The 23,157-nt window shown below is 36.5% G+C and overlaps 1 protein-coding gene across 1 annotated transcript in view; it reads left to right on the plus strand.

The window, feature by feature from the left end:
* Nucleotides 1-22,802, plus strand: part of LOC120632878 (membrane-anchored lipid-binding protein YSP2-like) — a 56,448-nt gene extending 33,646 nt beyond the window's left edge. Inside the window, exons 4-10 of the mRNA XM_039902917.1 lie at nt 6,669-6,829; nt 8,969-9,072; nt 15,682-15,879; nt 17,264-17,396; nt 18,010-18,170; nt 19,125-19,244; nt 20,129-22,802. Coding sequence (XP_039758851.1) covers nt 6,669-6,829; nt 8,969-9,072; nt 15,682-15,879; nt 17,264-17,396; nt 18,010-18,170; nt 19,125-19,244; nt 20,129-20,230 — 979 coding nt within the window. The 3' untranslated portion in view covers nt 20,231-22,802. The remainder of the gene's footprint in view (nt 1-6,668; nt 6,830-8,968; nt 9,073-15,681; nt 15,880-17,263; nt 17,397-18,009; nt 18,171-19,124; nt 19,245-20,128) is intronic.
* Nucleotides 22,803-23,157: the final 355 nt, after the last annotated feature.

A 23,157-nucleotide genomic window follows, 5' to 3' on the forward strand; every position in this document is an offset into this window, starting at 1 on the left:
ATAAACACTTCTCCGATGTATGTTATATTAAAATGCAATAACTTGCGTAGGTCTGACCGTCACGCATGTTTTATTTATCTGGATCAACGGTCGCCTTGCCTTTTATCCCTTGCTTATAAGGTTTATTTTCGCTTGGCCATTCTGATGTTTTCACGTCGGGAACCTCATTCGGTATGGATGCATAAAACCTGGAACAAACACGGTTCTTTGGTCAGTTGTGCTCATTCGGATCTTGAAGACGCAGTTTCCACGGGAAACAAGTTTCCTCGAACATTTATCAAAAATGGGCGTATTCGTCCTAAAAAAGTATGTACCTACCTATTTCTATAATTTATTACTAAATCGCTTATGAAAGTAGATAGTACTTTCACCTTTGAAGTGTTGCCTGGTTTATTTAGATCGCTTAGTATCTATTTTGAAGTGTTGCCTGGTTTATTTAGAATTTCAATAAAATATTTACAGGTTGTGATTAGTTACCTTCTTCTTTAATACAGTACTTTACATTTAATCTAATATTTTTTTATAGGCTTATACCACAGAATTAAGAACATACAGAATGGTTTCTGTACACGACTAATATTGAAGCGTCAAAAAGCACTACACTTTATTAGTGTTTCTCGAACAGGAGCCGGTTAGAAACTTCATTCCATTTAGAAGTTGACAGTAATTATTTTACCTCTAATGTCCTAAACGTTTACCTTAAAATGGGGAAAATGAGAAAAAGTTTGTGAGCTAGGTACATTCTGCGGGGTCAAAGCCACACAAGCGCGGGGCGTTTTCACTGTTTTTGGACACAATGCACTTCATGCAATACAGGATGAATGGGAGTTCTTATATATAGTTTTTTGAACGCAGAACTGTATACCTTATCGATTCAATAAGAGAATGTGGAAAGATAGCAAGATATCATTCATTCAATTATAAATAATAACTTTGATCTTTTAATTGGCTAAGGAAATCTCATTCGTGGAGTATTAACTTATTTAGTATCATACGATGACCGAGTTACAGCTTACAGATGCAGTTTTAAATACAATTAAGGCAGGCAAGATGTTCAATATTTATAGTAATACAAATAAGAGCCTTGCAATAGTGTCATAAAGAATCTGTAGAAAATATTCGTACGGAAAAAGTTAGCTACAGTTACGGGATCTTTATTTTTAAAAGTCTGCCGTTTTAGAGATATTTGCGAAAACTTAATTTAGATCCCGGATCTTTGCAGTGCGTATTTGAAAAGTGTAGGTAACTTATTGTTAGTAACATATTATTTAACGGGCTTCAGAAAATTGCAGGTTCTGTTTGGCTACAGGTATATATTTTTAACACTGATGTTTCAGTCAGTTGTGAACTGATTTTGAAAACTCTGACTAAGTTAGGGCATCATCATCATCATTCATCATCACAGAAATTCTCTAATTTTATAGTTTTGTGATACTCTCTCAAATCAAAATAAATAAATTATTGGAAGTCTTATGGTTATTAAAATCTGTTGTTTTTTTTAAGTATCTTAATTTGTAACTTCTGTATCTATGGTAGCGGCTTAAAAATATTTTTGTGAAGGAAAAAGATTTCTATTCTTCAAACCACTCTACAATTAAGTCGTTGGCACAAAGAATGGACGAATTGAGATTTCAAGGAAGGTACAGTTTGAATACTTCCTTATTATATTGCATTGCTTGACCCGCTCAACTTTGTCTGCACCAAATCAGTTATGACCGGTTCTAATATCTTTAAATAAACCTAGAACCTGTTTGCAGCGTCGCGTACCAGGTCAATTTGAATAATGTAAAGAGAAATTTATAGGCAGTACATAATCAATCTTAAATATAAAACTATTTATTTGGATAAGGATTTTAATTGAAATGTCACCATCTGCTTAAACCTGTGTTTTGACAAAAATTATAACAAAAGCGGTTATTGTGACTTAATTATAACAGTCAGACATAATATAGCCTCAAGGACTTTTTTGTAGGTAATAATGATTACTTTAAACATGTAATATTATTTCTATGTTTCATCAATAATTTTCGCGGCGCAAGCCAATAAAGATACAAATCCATTCCCTCTTTAGCTTTGCGACTCGTTGAGCTATGTCGGTAACTCTGGTCTCATCTACGGATCTCCTCATTCCTGATTTGATCACGTATAGATTTGCCCAACATTGCCCTCTCCATCGCCCGCTGAGTGATTCTGAAAACACGTACAATTATTAATCCTACCTTTAAGGAGTCGTTGGAAACAGAGCAATTATATAGGCATTATTTACGTTGAACATCCATTTATCGTGAACAGACTTCGCGTGACGTTATTAACTTATTATTCACCATCTGTCTGCGGCTCTGAGCGCGCTGTAACGGTCGACTGCGATTACCATCACTAATATTTGAATTTAATCGGCGACGTCAGGTGCCCGTGACTTTGCCTGTCTATATTTACACAGATCGTTGTGCGTAAAACCCTATTGTTGTGTTAAGTGCGCTTCGAAAAAAGCCTTAACTAAAAGTAGCAGCCTTGTAGTTAAGGCTTCGGCTTGATTGTGGTATTAATTAAAATAAATTAAATATCACTTGCTCTGAAGGCAAACATCGCGGGGAAACCTGCATGCCTGAGAGTTTTCATTGCGTTCTCAAAGGCGTGTAAAGTCTACTAATCCGCGCTTGGCCAGTATGGTGGACTATGGCTTAGACTCTTCTTATTCTGACAGGAGATCCTTGCCGTGTAGTGGGCCGGTAATTAGTAGATAATGATGTTGAAGTACGGTTCAAAGACAATAATTGTATCTTCTTCTGCCTTCTTCTTTTTGCCTTTATCACTTTACACATTATGATACAACTTGTATTCTTCAAACTTAACGACTCATTTCTTGTATTTTGGTGTATTTTTTAACGACAAATCGCATGACCAACGTCAACCCTCATTGGGGATTGTTTGTTGATGGAATAACCACATTTTGGTTTAAATATCCTTTAGCAATCGGAAAGACAGTCAGTCTCCCTGAATTTACATATTATATTAATTCCTGGTGTACTGACTATAACGTCGTAGATTAATATTAGAAGAAGAAGAAGAAATATTTTATGGCACGTAAACACTCCGGAAAATAAACATTAAGGAGTATACAGTAAACAACGTAGGCATGCAAAGGCGGCCTTATTGCTGCACGCAATCTCTTACAGACAACCTTTGTAGAAAGGACTTACAGCAAGAGAACGGGATAGTGCCAAGAGTGTTTTAATATATACATAAATACCAAAAATTATACTGTATACAAATACATAGATAATTTAACTATAAAATATACATAATATATATAAATATATAACATACATAATATAGAAACAATAATAAAGCAATAACTTCAAATGCCATCGCACAAAGAGAGGTAGTAGTCCTTCAGATGACTCTTAAATATAGAAAGGGAGTTACTTCCACGGATTTCAGCAGGCAGATTGTTCCATAGCATAATTGCCTATATACTAATAATATTACTACTTTAGTAGTAGTAAAGTGGGTTGGAACATCTATCTATGGAACATGTATAGGAATACATAAACCGCAATAAAAATTAACTTAAAAGGTGATTTGATTTTCTGGCTAACTTTTAGACTCTAGCACCCGGAAGCAAATTCTACTTACTTGGTTGAATCTGCTTTCGGATCTGTTACCGGTAGTTAAGTCAATACGAACATACATGTTACCTGATTTTTTATCGTGATTGTGAATTTGGCCTACTTTAAACGGTATTTCCTTAATTGTATTCCAAAATCCTAAATAGGTAACTATTGCGAGATTCGGAATAAAGAAACGCTCGAAACGCGAAATCAAAACGTTTTTTTTTTTATAAAATGCCCCCAATTTAAAAAAAAAGGTTTTTCGTTTTGATCGAATTGTAACAAATTATACACACATCTGAAGGCCAAAGTGTGAAGCCGTTAATACATAATGTACTGTGAAGTTAAAGTAGCACGTTAAGATAATGTCTCCTTCATAGAAGCTGTAAAAGAGACGATTGATCTTTGTGTGGCCAACGGACGTGTCAGCGACACTAAACAAGGCCAGAATAATTCATATCTAGGAAAAATATGCCAATTATAAGCACGTCACACATAAACAATAATATAGTAGGTAGTACTATTTATTCTTAGCTACGGCTAAGTCATATTAAAAACCTCTCCAGTAGGTTGTAGGGATTTGTATAATTAACATTTAAAAAGCGATTAATGGAATGGAAATTAGGTATAACAATTTCGCTCATAATATAACTTATTAGCCTGACTCATAAAACCATTTCTTTTTTTTTCGTGGGGAAATCTTCATGGATACCACCGCACCACGGGGAAGCACAGTGTTTTTGTCGGACTCGTACCGACTAAAACCCCACGGTGTTCCAACAAGTCGCCTGGTTGCAGGGCCACCAGAACGCTTTCGCACACAACCGCGACGAAATTTTCGGAACAGGATCTGAACCTGCGACACTCTGGCAATCGCGGCCTGACAGCTTTCCCAATTAAGCTACGCCTCGCCCTGACTCATGAAACCTAACCTAAAGATAAATTGCTACTAAGTATGGCGAAGGGAAAAAATAATTACAAAATAATGAGGTAAAAGTCTCCAGCTTCTCTTTGGGGGGGGATAGAGTTCGATCCAACGCGGAGACACAAGATCGTGGGGAAACCTGCATGGCTAACAGTCCTTTACAATATTCTCAAGAACATATACGCATTTAACGACGTGGACGGCCTAAAGCCCTAGACCTATCTCATTCTGAGAGGAGACCTGTGTCCTGTAGTGGACCGATAGAGGGTTGATAATAATGATGATGATAAAGGCGCATGTAAACCAGAAATAGATTAGCTACTGAGATATCTGATAAACTATTGGAAATTAAATAAATATATTAACACACTACACACATCGCTATCTAACCCCAGAGTAAGCGTAGCTTGTGCTATCTTAGATAACTATTGAATATTTATGAATAATACTCATACACACTTACAATATGGGTAGGTTTTTTTTTTTTTTTTTTATTAACGATAGGCCAGCGTTTGACGACAATCATGCCCGTTAGAGAGCAATGATGAGGTCTAGGTTGGAGCACGCTTGCCTAGAAAAAGCCTATTCACTCTAGCCTTGAAGGTACTTAAATTATACGTGGCAGGAAACACAGTTACCGGGAGGGCGTTCCACATCTTAGCGGCACGTATCAGAAACGTGGATAAAAAACGTTTCGTGCGTGTTGATGGGATATCAACCACATAAGGTTGCCACCGCTCTCGGTGTCTCGCTGTTCTGTGGTAAAACGGGGAAGGGGGAACAAGATTGTGAAGTTCCTGAGCACACTCACCGAAGTATATCCGGTAAAAAACCGATAAACAGGCAACATTGCGTCGGTGCTGGAGACTATGTAGTTTCGTTTAGCTACAGATAAAAACCGTCATATTTATGACACCCGATGGAACCCACAGTCTTTGACTTGAGTGAGAGAGTCGAAAGCAGGGCACTGCCCAATGCGCCAATCAGCCGTCAAATCAATTCGCGATATTTTTTTGTATTGCTGCAAAATTCGAGGATTTCAGTAGGTACGACCTTGACCACCATGATTATGCTATTATTTGTTAGTAAAACTTTAACATAAATTAATAATTGTAAGAATAACCAATGTCAACGCTTTCAAACTACGGCTTTTCGATTACCGAACCAATCAGTAATACCTAATCGTACATAGTAAAACAATCACTTACCGGTTTTGGTATTTTTTCCGTCACTTTCAGCATTAGGCGTGACTGTTTACATTTCTGAAATTGCTTAACTGCTAACACTTTGTTATACGGCATTGTTTATAGCGTTGTGTAATCGTTATTGGTATACTTTCGTCATTTCAGCCGACAGATTTCCACTACTAAACGTATATCTTTTGTAAGGACTTCCTTACTCCACGATCTTGTGCCGCACGTATACAGATACTCACTTTATGTGGTTTTTTTTCACCTAGGGGTTATACCCCTTTTGTCCTCCCTTGACAGACTATTGGTAGGCGCTTTCCAATGCGGGGTCCAGTAACATGGGAAATCAATGTCCATTGTTCTTCCTTGATATTTCTGCTTAAGAAGACTTATAAATAAATTATAATTAAATTATGTATCAAAATCTACTTATATATATTATGGTTGTTATATGTTTATATATATTATGTATATGTGTCTTTATATTTTGATATTTATGTATAACTATCAACACAATACCGTTCTCTTGCTGTAAGTCCTATCTACAAAGGTTGCCTTTAAGAGATTGCTTGCAGCAATAAGGCCGCCTTTGCATGTCTACATTGTGTACTGTATACTCCTTACTGTTTCTTTTCCTGTATGTTATACGTTCAATAAAGTGTTTTTTCTTCTTCTTATAGTAATTTATTAATAGTCGCAGTTTGTAATTTGTGCTGTTTTATGACGGACGATATTCGGCTTCACAGATAAGTCTTAGAGACTATATAATGTATCTCTAAAGCCTGCGTAGTATTTATGTACATACACAAGCACCCGAATTTGTGTATTTATTATAAATAAATACTATATTATATACCTACCAAAAGACCAATAGATGTAAGTTTTATATTCTATGAAATCCTACTAATAAATATTAATTACTATTATTGTCATTGTACTCAGAAATGCAGTTAAGCCGTTGTCCGGATCAGCGCCGTCAGTACGCGTATCAGGGTTGGCGTCAGGCGACGAGGCGACCGATGGAAAGCAGCCTAGCAAATCCCGACAGAAGAAGTTCCAGAGGCATTTCCCGCAGGTCGGGCCCGAAGAGAGAGTTCTGAACTGTAAGTAACCTCTTCTTTATTTCTTGCAGTACCGTTTCCTATCGGACAGGAGGTCGTATTTGCTCGTATCGTTCTCATATAATTACCCCAAAGTAAAGACTAATTAGGTCTATAACTTCGACCGTTTAATTGTGTTAAGGATTTCTAGATCTCTGCCTAGTAATACTGTCGTGTTTTTTTAACCAATTCTCAAAACCCGAGGCGTATTTATAGATATTGGTAAAATAACGCGTCGCTTACGCGAGATATACCCGTGAGATATTTATTAATAAAAAATAATAATAGACCAAAACAAATAGGTAGTTAAACGAAAATAAATCACCAAATTTTGATGTACTGTTTTCCCCGTTAATATGCAATTAAGATGTTAAAGTAAAAAAATGTTAGTTTGTAGATTAGTCTTTCGTTCACGCGGAGTGTGATCATAACTGCATGTAGTATTTACTCACGAATGTACTCGTAACACGTATGCGAAACCGGGACCAGAGCTAGTTCTGTAAGTACATTCGAATGTGACCCTATTTTCAATTGTTTCAATATTCTGATTTATTTGTTAATGTTTTTCGGCGAGGTCGGACGTTTAAACCTTCCGATTTAGTTTCAAGACTGCGCCCGGTGTTAATATCATATTGATTAACATTTTATTCTTATTACGCAATAGAGAGGCATTCGCTTTAGATTGAATAGGTTATAACTTTGTTTATAATAAGTAATATGATTGAGTTATTTTGTGAAAATGGTGTTATAAACGTTGCGAGCTTAGTAACGATACGATAGTTCCATATACTCGTATCTAGTTTACAAAACAATTTTTTCTTTTATTGAACCAATCATTTTAGTACCGGATATAAAACTTTGATAGTATAAAAAATAAACGCTGCTCGGAATTCTTGAAATAATTGGGATTGAAACTCAAATTTTAAGTAGGTAATTGGCGTATAAAAAATCTTAAAACGAAGAACTTAGTAATGGAGTTTAGGAAAGGTGTTTTTGTCTCCTACCCGCAGACTGAGGAACTTTTCCGGTGCATGTCAATTATCGAGTACCTAACTAACTAACACGTGTTGGTTTCCTTTTGTATACTAAAGAAGTTATTCTGTCGATTCGACCAAGCATTTTAGCACTGGAATAGCTCAAATTGAGTAACAAATAACCAACGCTGTTTGAAATAATAATTTAATATTGTAAGCTTTATAAACGATCGTTTGGAATTTACTTATAATGATTAATGAAAGTGTTTTTATTAACTAACCCTCAAAAAAGGTAACCATTTGGGCCTGACATTTTATATGGACAAACTGTGAATTTAACTTAAAAATAGTTTAAAAGTCTTGAATCTTCTTGTTTAATCTTCTTTAGGTAAGTAAGTATTTTTTTATAACTACACGAAACCAGTTTCACGATTGTTGCATAGCTTTAATGGATCTTACAAGTTAAATACGTGGTTGGTACTAAAAAAGTGTTTTGTAATTAATCTACAGCAATAATTCAAATTATACATAAATATTAGATGCGTACAATGATATGTATGTATATGTATAAGTTTAGGGCCTCGGCTTTTTATACAGGGGGACCGAGTTTGATTTCGCACATTTCGAAGTTATGCACGGGTACGGGTACCTTTTAGAAAATGAGGTTTCAATGCCCATTCGAATTTCATATTGCACGTAAACAAAATGGAGTATAATTAGTGGCTATAGTTTGACAACATGTGTAGTGTGGTGTCTGCAGATTAGAATTCAGTTGTACCATTCTTAACGCGATTGTCGGGCGAGGCTACTAAGGAGTTATAACGGACAGCGGCATACTCTGGTGATGCAAACCGGCTCGTTGGTAGATGCAGATGCCTTTAGCACAGCAGTGGACTGTCCTGTGATACTTATGATGTTTGATACAATAGTAATCAATACTTTCTGGTATTATAAATGTGAAAGTGTATTTTTAATGTATTAGTTTGTTTGTCCTTCCTTTACGCCCTACCTAAGAAAACAATCAACTTGATTTTTGGCATAGAGTTAGTTGAAAGGATGGAGAGTTACGGAGGCGGTATCCACGGGATTTGTTAGAAACCATGATAAACGCGGACGAAGAAAGCGGGCAACATCTAGTGTGTTAATAAATGTGGTAATTGTGTTTCAGACTACTCGTGCGCTTTAGTCGGTGACTTACTACTCCAGGGGCATCTGTACATAACGAAAAACTACTTCGCCTTCTACTCAAACGTTTTCGGCTATGTAACTAAGGTAAGTTTACTGTAATTTAATTTTACGTCCTCCCTGGCTGATGCGATGTCGCGTATACGTCTCATACCCCTAACAGGTTAGCCCGTTACCATCTTAGACTGCATCATCACTTACAAGCAGGTAAGATTGCAGTCAAGGGCTAACTTGTAGTGGAATAAAAAAAAAACAAAGATGCTCATTTCAATTTCTGAATTTTCTATGATCTGGTGAAAGGTTTCGGCCGTGGCTACTTACCCCACCAACAACGTTGTGCCACCAAGCGATTTAGTGTCCCGTTGTTTGGGCATCAAACGTCGTAATCAACTTCAAATGCATAAAAAAACGATGAATTGAGAAGAACTTCCTTATTTCAAATTGGTTAAAAATTTGTTTTTCAATGGTCTCGCAAAACTTCTAAATAGTTGGACTGAATTGCATTATTCTTTTTTTTTATTGGTTCCTTCAATACAGGGGTGGTTTAAAAATAATACTTAAAAACCCGAAGGAACAGTGAAAAAAGCGAATTAGAACGAAGTTCACCGGTTTGTCATAGCAAGTTTACAAATATAAATAGGTATGGTTACAAACATTAACCTTTGACCTCGGTTTATTTCGAAGCGTTTTGCTAAACGTTAGATGTAATTGCGGAAATCTAAAGTATAATATACAATCTAAATATTATAAATCTGACAGAGTTTGTTTTGTTGTACGCGTAAATCTTAATAATAATAATAATTTATTGTAAAATAATAATACAGCAGTTAAAAGAAAAATAATAGGATACGACACAAAAAGTAAAACAATTTCACATAATTTGATAAAAAATTTGTAATGCGTAATGCACATTATATTGACATTAGACTCTTATAACCTGTGGACCCCGCACTAGGCGACCTGTAGTGTACCTGTAGTGACCTGTTTGTATCGTGGGGCCCAGTTAATAGATTGCCAAAATTGATTGCTCGGTCAGAAAAGAGAAATTGATGAAGGTGACAATTTTAAAAACAATAAAATAAATAAATACAGGTAGAAAACGAATAATTGAAACAACTAAGTGTATATAGTATAGTAAGTAATAATAATAATAATAATTTAATAGCAGTGCATTGCTCTACTGGGATCGAACGATTATCACTGACAGGTATATTACAGCTAATAGACCTGATATAGTACTAGTCGATCGATCAGTGCGCCGTGCAATAATTGTTGACATAACTATAATAGCAGTACATTGCTCTACTGGGATCGAACGATTATCACTGACAGGTATATTACAGCTAATAGACCTGATATAGTGCTAGTCGATCGATCAGTGCGCCGTGCAATAATTGTTGACATAACTATTCCACATGACGATAATCTGGTGAAAGCTGAAAAGGAAAAAGTATCTAAATACTTGGACCTTGCTCACGAGATTACCGCCATGTGGAGTGTTGAGTCGACCGTTGTTGTTCCGATAGTCGTTTCAGTCAATGCTCTTCTCGCGAAAAGCTTCGACCAACATCTCAAGAAGCTTACGCTTGGTTGTTGGATCAAGGGTCGGATACAGAAGGCAGTAGTCCTTGAAACGGCGCGTATTGTGAGGAGGATTCTCACTCTGGAGCCCTGACCACCGGTTGCTTGGGCATTCAAAAGCCCCGCAAGCGGAGGGTGGAAGTTTTTTTTTTTTATATTTTTTTAATAGTGTTTTTTAATTTATTCTTAAGCATTGTTAGTAATTAGAAAAAAAAAAAAAAATGATAGATAAATAATTATTCATACATATATAAAGTAAATAAAATATTTAAAATTTTACTTTTCCTTAGCCTTCTTAGGAACTACTGTTTCGACTTGGAAAATTTAGTTTTGTATTTTGAGGAAGGTTATAGCCTAAAAATATAATATACGTATTGATCGTAGCGTGATATTTAATTTTAAGCGGAGAATCAATAAAAGTGTTGCAAAAATAGGGATAATTATTATTCCTTTTGAGAGATTTTGCGTTCGATACGTAAACGGTTAAAGTTACGCCAAAACAATGCACGACGGATTTCTTCCTCTTTAAAAGTGCTAAGAAATAGTCCGCGACAGCATATTATGTCTTTTAAAGTGGACGAACAAGAAGTTATACGCAGTAGTAAGTAGGTACATACTAAGATGTAATATAAATTTGCTAACACGACAATTTGCAACATTTTATTACAAGTCAAAATGTTAATTATACGTAGTAAAAAATGTCATATTTATTCTTTGATATAATTACATGAGTTGTTAGTTTCCAAAGAGCGGTTCATAAGCAGAAATGGCAAGTAGTGAGAATATGTCGCGGACATATTATTAGGTTCCTACAAACTGCGCTATCACTTTTATGCGGATAAAAGTGAAGCGGTGATAGCGCAGTTTGTAGGAGCTCGACTATACTTTCTAGTTCGAATCCAAGCACGCACCTCTACATTTTCTTAGTTATGTAGTTATAATAATAATAATAATAATAATAATAAATCTTTATTTGGAACAGTTACAAATACTAGCAAGGGTGGCACTGCAATAGTAAAAACTGTGCTGCATGTACCACCGCCCACCTCCGAGTTATAGTACAGCAATTATACAAATGTTCCGTTAGATTTAGTGTGTGTGTGTGTGGGCGTGTGTGTGTGTGGGCGTGTGTGTGTGTGTGTGTGTGTGTGTGTGTGTGTGTGTGTGTGCGTGCGTGCGTGTGCGTGTATATTATAGATACTCGTACGTACTACAGGATGGCTATATTTGATAGAATGAACTCTTCCGTTTGATCATAGCTCATTTGCAGTAGTCATAGGATAGATATTTAATTTTTTATTGATCTTGTTATATATATAGGGAGCTAAGAATGAATGTTGGTGTTTAAAGAAGGATGTTCGAGGCTTGTAAATGATACGACAAACAATGTCGCTTCTGCGTTTGTTAGCGGGGAATGTGGGGTCAAATGTAAGGGATGAATGTATCTTGAGGGTAATTGGACAACAAGAATAGTTGACGTACTGTAAGGACTTTATAGGATTCATACAGTAGGTGAGTTGGAAAACGGTAGGATTTATGACCCATGACTTTAAGAACCGATCGCTGGGCCCGTTCAAGATGAATTATATGCGCTTTTCCGATCCCTCCCCACACAGATATGCAGTATGAGAGGATGGATTGGCAAAGGGCAAAATAGATTGTTTTCAATAATTCCGGCTTAATTATGTTCCTTAATTTCTTAAAATGTGCGGTTTAAGTAATTACAAATGTTACTTGCTGCGACGGTGAAGAAAAACATCGTGAGGAAACCTACGGCCTACGGCCTTAACCCCTTCTCATTGTGAATGGAGACCCGTGCCCTGTAGTGGGTCGCAAATGGGTTGATACGATGATGATGATATAAGTACTTTTCCAAGTAGATATACCTACTCACACAGGATAGGCGCGGAAAATTACCGTTTCACAAGAAATCAATGAAGTGGGAAGTGCTGGATTCGTTCCTTGACAGGCGCGACTTGGAAATTAATAATTTCTGCATTTTCTCTGGTTCTGTTGGGTACCTACTGGTAACTCTATCAGTATAGATCCGCCGCCAAGCAATTTAGCATCCCGGTACGATGCCTGTATGCTGTGCCCATGAAAAAGGTGACTTTATGACATTTGAGTGAGTTTACTCCTTTAGCCAATGCAAAACAAAAAAATTAAAATTTCGCCCCTTTCATTACCACGGTAGTACGCGGCAATGGACGGGGGTTTAATATTACTGCCATACCCATGATCCAGATCCTCCAGATGAACCCCGCTGCAATCACACCTGCCGGTAAGTGGCAGTCGACGGTGGTAACGGGCTGAGCTATTACGACTACTACAGTTATTTTAAACCTATAGCCCTCTTCAGTTTTCACACGACATTGTACCGCTAAATCGCTTTGTGGCAATTTTAAATTCAATAAGCCCAGCCGGGGAACGAACAACTCGGGTCCTCCCACTTCAAACTACAGCGCTCACCACTGCGCCAGGGAGGTTATCAAACTTTTAGAATAAAAAAAACTTATACTTGATATATTTTATTCATACGATAGCAAATAAGAGTGCACGCTGCACTCCAGTACCTATTCTCAGGTCAGATTCCAAGGTAAACGGGGTGCATTAATTATATCTACGCCATTCATACGGGTGTATCTACCGTATAGCGAGAGAATTTGCTAATCTTACCGTTAATTAACACTGCCATATCCCTTGTAAGAGACAGACCCGTATAATACCAACCAACACTTAATTTATTTATTTATTTATTATTATTAGTTACACAAAACAGGTAATAACTAAAAGTAGATGTAAATATAAGTAATTACAAATTTTGTTCTAAGCTACAACCCAAAGTATGTGTACACAACTAGTCAGGTTACGTGTAAAAATTTTGCTACTTTGGGTTACATCAAATTTTTTGGAAAATAAATTGAAGGCTATGTTACACAGTGATAGTTTAGCTTTTTTATGCGAAGAAATGGTAAAAATCAGTCCAGTTTTTTCGGAGCCTATTGGTACAAAGAAATAAACAAACAAACAAAAAAATCCTTTATCTTCATTGTAATAGTACCTACAGATTTGAATCCAGCGAACGAAGTCGCGGGCAAAAAGTATTAATATATCTTTAAAGCCCAGCAATTTGCATTATAGCAGCCTGGTAGATCAACATACGAAATCCCCCTCTCCTACAAAGAGTTAGACTACACTAGCATGCTCGCCAAGAGATAATTAGATATCTGAAATAGAACAAGAATATTTGAAACTGAAGAAGTGAAATAGATCTATGCAGCGATAATGCCGCCTTTTGTATTCTAAATCTTTCTTCAGGTTTCTTTCTTTTCTTAAATATATACTTGACGTGGTGAAGGTGGCAGAAGTAAGAAGTTAATTATTTGATGATCAAAACCTGCTCTTGCGCAATGATACCGGGTTCCCCTGGTTCGCGCGCAACTTCCAACTCCACAGAGATCTTGAACTCGCTACTTACCTCTCAATATTTCAAAAAACTCACCAAAATTTACTTCCAGAAGTCCATCCGACATCCCAACCCTCTCATAGTGGCGGCTTGTTTTTACTCACCCAACCTTAGCGCCACTCTCAACAAGGTGATTTCATTAGGTACTACAGAAAATACCCTATCAGGACACACGGTCAACCTTTGCGCAGCGTCTTCGCCGGCAAAGACGAGGTCCTCGACTTTTGACGTCATCCGGACCACCAACTACTGGTCCGATTTGAAAAAGTCTTTCAGTGTTTCATAGCCCATTTATCGAGGAAGGTTTAAGGCTATATATCATAACGCTAAGTCCAATAAGAATGTTTAAGAATCAGTCGATTGGATGGGTACTATTAACACGTTATAATGAAGACAAAGTTTTTCAATTAATTGAATCAAAAGCTTTTGTAGACGGCGAAAATAATAAAACAAACAACAGCGAGACGGGAGACTAGGGAGCGTGGGAGGTAGAAAAGACTAAACACTCTGTGAAAAAGACAGCTCTAATGAAAATTAGAATAGCTTCTAATTGGTTCTTAAAGTAAATAATAAAATCGTGCTTATTATGCTTTATTAACCGACTAGTTGTTACCGTTTTTTATAGATTAATTATTATTAGATTATACAACGTGTACCGGAATTACGAAATACTGTAGAAGGGTGCATACGTATATTTAATAAGGAATCACACTGTAAAAATATTAAATCAAAGGAAGTATGTTTATTTTTCCATACAAATTAATCCAAAACAATCTAAATGTTTACTTTTGACAACCCTATTGAAGATAAAGGAGCGACATGTGCATAGTACCTGCGCTTCGCGATGCGTAGCTAATAAAGTTATAGGGATAACTTTATTTTACTTTTGCATTTGATGTTAGGGCTGTATCTAAGTACTTTCAGTAAAAACTATGCCAATGGTTTACTCAAAAACTATTAGCGTTTCGGTTTCACAGAAAAGTCTCACAGACAGTCATTAATGTACCGCTATAGCCTCTGAAGCATTACTTTGGTTTTCATTTACACATTGTATATTACCATACTGCGTGCTGTGTGGTAGACCAGAATACAGTTGTCATCAGGGTCCTCTTCCCGCGAGTGTCGTGCAAGGCGATTATGGCAACGACAACAGAGTCCTCTGTGCTATTACTACCAACTTACATAATACGTACGAGTATTTGCAGTTATATGAAATCCATACCCCCTAATCGGTTTCCACGTGACATGGTACCGAAACGCTAAATCGCTTAGCGTAACGTCATTCTCCGCAAAGTGGTAACAAGCCACGGCTAAAGCCTCACGCCGGAGAAAATTTAGAAATTATAAATTTAAACTTTCAACTTAATATATAAAACACAATACTTGTAACTAAGGACTAATAAATAAATAAGTAACTACAAATATATATATATATATATATATATACATATATATATATATATAATATAAAAATGATAATAACTTAAAAATAAATTTCTATTGAGTAAATGCTTCTAGTATTTAGAAGATACGCGAGATGTTTTTAATAATGTAAAAAATTTAATTCAAGCTTCGAATAAGTGTTTTATACTGTGTTACGCTTGTTTTCGCTTGGGAAGTTATTTAATTTTTGATTTATCTTGTTCCAGCTGTTAATACCGACGACGTCCGTCCTTCGCATAACGAAAGAGAAGGTGGCGCGTATAATACCAAACGCGGTGGGCGTATGCACGCGCGACGAGCGTCACGTGTTCGGCTCGTTGCTGTCGCGCGACTCCACCTACAAGCTGATGATGCACGTGTGGAAGTCGACCCGGGTGCCCGAGCTAGCTGTGCCCGAACCACCGGTACGTAGCTCTCTCTTAGACTTGGACTACGCTGCAAAAAAAAAACACAACGGCACTTGCAATTTAAAATTCGCGCGTTAAAAAAAAAACGAGTGTGCTTTAGACCACACGACCGAAGTAAAACTTCTTTAGCTCCTATATGTAGTACATACATTTATGAAAAATATACAGTAATATACCAAATGAATTTTATATCTCTATCTCAAATTCTGTTCGCCTTGCCCGATCACAGTTTTTGTAACTCTCTTGCCCAGCTTACTCCCCAAGTCAAGCGTGTAAAGAAGTTCTACTTCAAAAACTTGTTTGATAGAATTTCACGTGGTGCGGTGCGGATTAAATATTTGGTTGTCCTTTGGAAGAGCTCTTTACATAACTTATCTTACTTGAGCGATTAAAAAAAAAATGGTTTTATAAAATTTTATGTGGTATGGTGCGGATTGAATTCGCGCGTATATTATATATTATAATTTTAGAAGAGAGGGCAGGGCACCTATGCCGTGAACACCTTATCTAAATGCAATCAATGTGTACGGACAAGGTGTAAGTCATCTTACTCGCGTGATAAGAAAATCTGTGGTTTGATAATATTTAACTTAGGTAGTGTTATGCGGATGAAACTCAAGCGAATATTTTGGAGCCTTAAATTCCATAAGTACTGCTAAAAACAACGAGATATTTACCTCGTTATTTTTGCAGAGCGTCATAGGTGGAAATTTGTTTTTTGCAATCCTGAAATACAAATCTATAGATGCACTCACAATTCATTATTCGCACGATACAAAAATCTAGATACAATAAATGTCTACCTAAAAAAACAAGCAATGTATAACTTATCCTATCTTTTTACGATATCGTGTAAATTTATTGTCGAGCCAACGTTAAAAAATAGATATAAAAACACATGGCCTCGATTTTCCTTCTAGTAGGAGATTATACTTTAGCGATGATTTAATAATAAATAATTATGTTATGAACATGTGAGTGAACGGATTCACTTACGAGTAAGTTTAATTTTAGATAATTAGATCTAAGCCAAGGTTTTATTATTGAATTTTTAATGTTTCAATTTGCACGTCCTTAAATCAGTTTTTATTTTAGACAGGGAGTTAGACGAGGTTCTGTATGACCTATACGCTTTTTTGATTACGAGCCCTTTCTACAGAAGTGCGGACAAATTTGAGCTTTAAATCCAAGGTCGTACCTTGTACAACTACAATGTACAAGGTACGACCTTAACTTGTTGCTTTTCAAGTTTCTTTAGAAGATTTATATATGGTTGATGATGACGATGAATGTTAGTATAAATGTTGTGGTCCCTGATAAAGGTGCAAAAGTATTATTTATATCCTCTATGCATACGCTTACCACTGGTATAAATTTCCAGGATCTCGGAAGGAGTTCGGAAGTAGAAGCGTCGGAATACTCTCCGGAGGACGACAGCAGTTCTGGCGGAGCGGACCACATCGACGCGCCCACGGCACCCGTCAGACCAGAGCCCGATGCTATTATAGCAGCTGGTAAGTTTTTTTATAGACTAGAGAATTTAAGAAAATTTGTAATCAATAGTCCAAAATGGCGGCCGTGCAGTCGCCATTTTGAATTATTTTCAAAAACTTATAGCCCGTGTCACTCGGAATTATGTAAGCATTACATACAAATCTGTCAACGTGTTTGAAGTAAAGGTGAATAGAGAAATTCCCATGCATGACTGCATATTTATGGGAATTTCTTCTGCAGTTCAGCTACAAAGTGTTCTACAGTGCGCGGTGTTGGTCAGAGGTGTACGATAATGATATTAATAATAGTCCGAGCACATTTAGGCCGTGTGGTAGACGGCAGATCAGAATACAGTTGTCACCACCCCCTCCTCTTTACGTACGAGGCGACTAAATGAATATAACGGGGATTGGGCCACGGCTTCTTCTGTACCATCTACTGCGATCACCAACCCGTCTGTCCACGCGGTTATTATGGGCTAACCCTCCCATCGAGAGAGGCCTCAGTCCAGCTGTGGACAGTTATAGGCTATGAATGTGTTTAATGATAGTTAGAGCACTTGTAATCAGTTAGTTTTTGTATGGGCTGTATAGGGAGTACATTACTGACCACGTGTGCTTTGTTTCGCTACAGCGAGCGCGGCAGTGATCCAACCCGCGTTGCTGACGGGTTCGGCACCGCCTCGCCGCGCGCCACGATGTACACACGCACTGCTTCTGGCGTTCGTCGTGTTACTCACCTGTTCCGCGGCGTACTTCGCGTACCGACTGTTCCATTGCTGCGATACTCATTCGGTGAGTGACATATTATTATGATAGGGGGCGCGGCATCGATCCAGCCAGCATTGCAGAAGATACCATTGTCTCGCTGTATAACGCACGTTACTTCTTGCGTTCTTCCTATTACTCAACTGTTCTGTCACGTACTTCGCGTACCGATACGCAATCGGTGAGTGACATAAACTCACTATAGCAAATGACTGGAAATAATGCGTGCCTTTATAGCAGCGCCACATATTATCGCTTGATAAGTAACGTTGAACCAAGTCCGTAAATGGATGAGTGCTCGACTTTGGAATATAGAAAGAGGATTTGGTATCCATCAGTCTCGGCTCCTATAACTAACAAAGATGAGTAATCGTTAAAGGGAGAAAGAAATCGCATTGTTACATCCGTCAGCTGTAAATTTCTAACATATTTTAGCAATAAAGTCCTCATAAATGTGGCAACACTTTGTATATTCAGTATCGTTTAAGGGGTTCGCTTTCCTCCGCTGAGGAGGTCTTCTATCTCGAATATTATTCTTCAGACCTACACGAAATATGTGCACCAAAACTGATACTATAACATATCCAGTCCAAAAATAATAATTTAAAATTGTTTTACATTTGACGGGGAGTTATGGTGTAAAATCGCAAACTTAACACCCTTCTCCCAAAGGAACTGTGCACACGCACATATAAAAAACAATTGTCTTTTCGCGATAGTAAGTAACCTTTGTTAACCTATGATCGTAGTATGAACTCAAATCATGCCGTTTCATTTGAATTTATTCAGTCATTTCAGCGTGATGCGCGACAAAGAAACAGACAGACAGACAAAAATAAAAATAGTACAGTTTTGGCTTTTGTACTGAAGCAAAAAAAAAAACTCAATTTATCTTTAATGTGCAGAATTCGATCTGTTACATTTATATTATTACAATAGATATAGATTTGAATTATTTGAATAGAACGTTTGTATCCTCAGAGTTCTGCGTCCGGTGAGGAGTTGTACTCAGAGTTAGTACGGTGGCGTGCTAGGTTGCACGGTCGAGCCGCTTCCGAACTGCACGCCTTCCTCTCCACCAACCTGTTGCTACTCACCAAGGTATTACAAGTTTTTTTTTCTCTGTATTGCACAACCATAAAGTCGCTTACGACAGGCAGACGTAATGCTAAAACATTTTCTTCACTTTAGGTCTGTGGGTAATAAAAAAAATATTATGACAAAAAAAAATGTATTCTAATAATTTGAAGTATGCGGTAAATACATGTTATCCCAGGGCTTATAGCCGTGTACACTGTACAACCACATTTACTATCAAAGTTAATAGAGTTTGCAAATTTTCGGCGACTTGTACCAAGCTAGATTTCATCACCATCACATCAATCCATTACCGGCCCACAACAGAGCGCAGGTCTTCTCCTACAATGAGAAGGGGTTAAAGTCGTAGTCCACCACGCTGGCCCACTGCGGATTTGTGGACTCTAAACACCTTTGAGAACATTATGTAGAACTCTCAGACATGCAGATTTCCTCACGATGTTTTCCTTCACCGTTGTAGCAATTGATATTTAAATTACTTAAAAAAAACGCACATCTATATATATATTAAAGAAAGTTGTGTTAGTTACACCATTTATAACTCAAGAACGGCTGGACCAATTTTTATGATATCTGATTTCTTGGATTATTCTTAGTCCGGAATAGGATAAAAAGTATTAAATTATAGAATTCATACAAAAAATTGTTTGGCGGTACAAAGTTCGCCGGGACAGCTAGTAACTTATAAAAGTTAGAGGTGCAAGCTGGGATTCGAACTCGGCCCCTGGAAATTTAAGTAAAGTTCCTACCCAATGCGCTATCACCGTTTCCAGCTAGATTTGTACAACGCAATATTAACTTTTTAGTTAACATTTATTGCAGAAGTCGGTTTTTTTTTTCTAAAAAAAAATCTATGTTGTATTATAAAACCTCACTTTTATTCCCAGGTGAGACAGTCACTAGAAGCACTGTCTGGCGTGATACTAACAGACATGGCGCAGGGAGCCGACATCAACATAGACGTGCCCAACGACACGGTCTTTAGTTAACGCGCTCTCACGCAAGTGAAGTGAGAGAGAAGTGAGAGTGAAGTGAACGACTGAGTGCGTTGAACAGTGAGTGGAGTGAACGGACCAGTGATATTTAACTAGTGCATTTTTAGTTTCTCTGTGATTATGTTTTAATGGCATTTTTTTACGAAAACATCCGAGTTAGTACCTGCTTCGTACGTCGCTCTAGTTTGTTCTTTCTGTCACAGTTTAGTTAGCATACAGTTGGACATCGAATGTTTGAAACTGTCTGGCTGGGTAACATACAATGGAATATGTAATCGACCTGCCTGGCATTCCCAGGTATAGCAGGCATTTAGTAAGTTAAAAGCATTAACTTAGGCAGCTAAGCAATGCGAGAGGCTTAAGTTAAGGTCTGAAACAATGTTCAATTGAAACTATATCTGGTTAGGTAAATGAATTTACCTAACCAGATATAGTTCTGTCCTTCTCGCAATGTTTCGTTTCCCAAAGCAAGCTAAACTGAGAAACAATTTGTCCTTTTCCTAAGGCATAAGCTGCCAGCTGATGCATCCTTTTACAAAACCAATCGTACTTTTGTTAGAAATACATAAATGCCGTCGTTAGCGAATTAAGTCTTAAACAAGGCTTTTTCCAACTGTATGATTGTTAAATTGTACTTCTATCCTCGCGGTTTGCGTACTGTGATTATTATATGTTGAGTTAGTACTTTATATTCTAAAGCTTTGGGTTTTATATTCATATTATCTTTTCTGTACAAATAACATTACATGCAACACACATTTTATACGAGAAAAAATGCGATACTAATTTCAGACGCTTTATTCAAGAAATTAATATTCTAACCCACTATAATAACCCACGAACCGGCATTAGACCAGCGTGTTGGGTTGTATATCCGGTATATCCGGTATCCGATCCTCTTAAGACAGTTGTGCCCCAGGAGTGAGGCGTTTAATATATCTCTCACGCTTATGAGGTTTATCATTTTTATTGATTATTTCTTTCATAATAATAACAGAAGATTATACTCTATGAATTTAGCGTACTGAAATATTCCAAAGATTTATTGTGAAAACAAAAAAAAAGAAATTGATATAGATTTGGTTTTTAAAACAACTGCTTCAAAATGATTTAAATTATATTCATTCATTCATTCATTCATTCATTCAATTTCATATAAATATTCCATATTAATATGTTGTACCGAAAAGCTACTGTGAGGGTTCACCCGAAGGTTTATAAAGTTAATTTAGTGTTTATCCAAAGAAAACTCTGATTTAAATTGTGATTTTGTATATAAGAGCAAGTCGAAACCATTTAAAGAGCCTATAAGGCGACGCTAGGTCTTATTGAATGTGTAAAACACGATAGGTTAAGGGAGACAGACCGATAGGTTCTGAGGATAGAATTGTATGTATTGAATTTGGCCCAAATACGTATACAATGAAGAAAGTTACCTATTTAAGTTTTTCGTTTTTTTTTCTAGCGCTTACATATTACCTAAAAACCTGCAAATTTGATTTCAAATCGGTTATGAAGCATTTATTTTGTGTTTCGATAATCGAAAACGATTTTAGGATTGACTACTGTATTTATTCTATGTCTGTGGCATTTGTGGTTTAAACATAAGCAAATAAAAAGAAATGGTAAAAATGTAAGCAATTTGCGTGTTTAAAGTAAAGAACACTTGGTCTGTCTATACCGTCTCTTTTCTCTTGCTTATATTAATTATCTCTTTTTTGGCATTTGTCTATATACAGTGTAACTTAGGTGAGAAAATCAGGTCAGGTCAATTGAGATATAGATCAAACAAAAACCGTAGTAGCGGTGACAGGATTAAATTAAGCAGCATGTTTATAGTTAGACACTTTTAATATGTGTTTGAAACATTCCTAAAAAAATTCATAGTAAGCTGGTTTAGAGCCTATAAAATAAAAACTACTCCAAATCCTATAATAGCTTTTCCAAAGTGGTTATTTGGAAATATCATACCTTTTTGGTTTTCAAATTACCCAAAAACCTCATAATTTTTAATAAAAAATGCGACAATACGATTTTAATTATTAAGAGAAAAAAAAAAACAATGCTCTGAGTCTATGGTTTTATAATGATAACAGATAACTCGAGATTTAATATCGATTGTATCTTGCCAATACAATGTAGTATAGGATAACACGCAACATAGATCCAAGAGTAGGTGCAAATGTTGGTGCCAATTTACTTGTACACAAACCCTATATTTAATTCGACTTAATATATTGCTGTCCTTTTTAAACTATAACCGTTAAAAAAGGACAGCGCTTCTAAGATCTTAGTTAAGGGTTTGTGTGCGATATAATTTAGGGCAGTTGTAGTGCTGTTATTAGTACATTTACTTTTAAGTATCCAAACGAAGTTAAGGTGAGCATTTGAATAGAGAGTTACGTGTCTTTTCTTTATATGAATGTGTCCAATTTAAATTGTATCCTTAATTAAAAAAATATATATATTTGTAGCTGCACTTCATGATATAAAATTATAATGTACTGGAATACTAATGGTACAATGCATAAAACTACATATTTCCAACAGTAAACTCTTAACATCGGAAAAAAAAATTGATTGATAGCATATCATCTAAGTCCTGTCCATTCTGTATTTAATATTATAATATAATTTCGTATATTCGAATATTTTATACCATTTTATCGTAATTGATTGAAACTCTAACCATAATGTCGGCCGACTGGCGCAGTGGGTAGCGACCCTGATTTCTGAGTCCTAGGCCGTGGGTTCGATTCCCACAACTGGAAAATGTTCGTGTGATGAACATGATTGTTTTCAGTGTCTGGGTGTTTATCTGTATATTATAAGTATTATATTAATTAAAATATTCAACAGATATCTTAGTACCCATAACACAAGCTACGCAAAAGCTTACTTTGGGGCTAGATGGCGTAGTA

The sequence above is a fragment of the Pararge aegeria genome, chromosome 20 (genome assembly GCF_905163445.1).
Source record: "Pararge aegeria chromosome 20, ilParAegt1.1, whole genome shotgun sequence".
In the NCBI taxonomy this organism is placed as follows: domain Eukaryota; kingdom Metazoa; phylum Arthropoda; class Insecta; order Lepidoptera; family Nymphalidae; genus Pararge; species Pararge aegeria.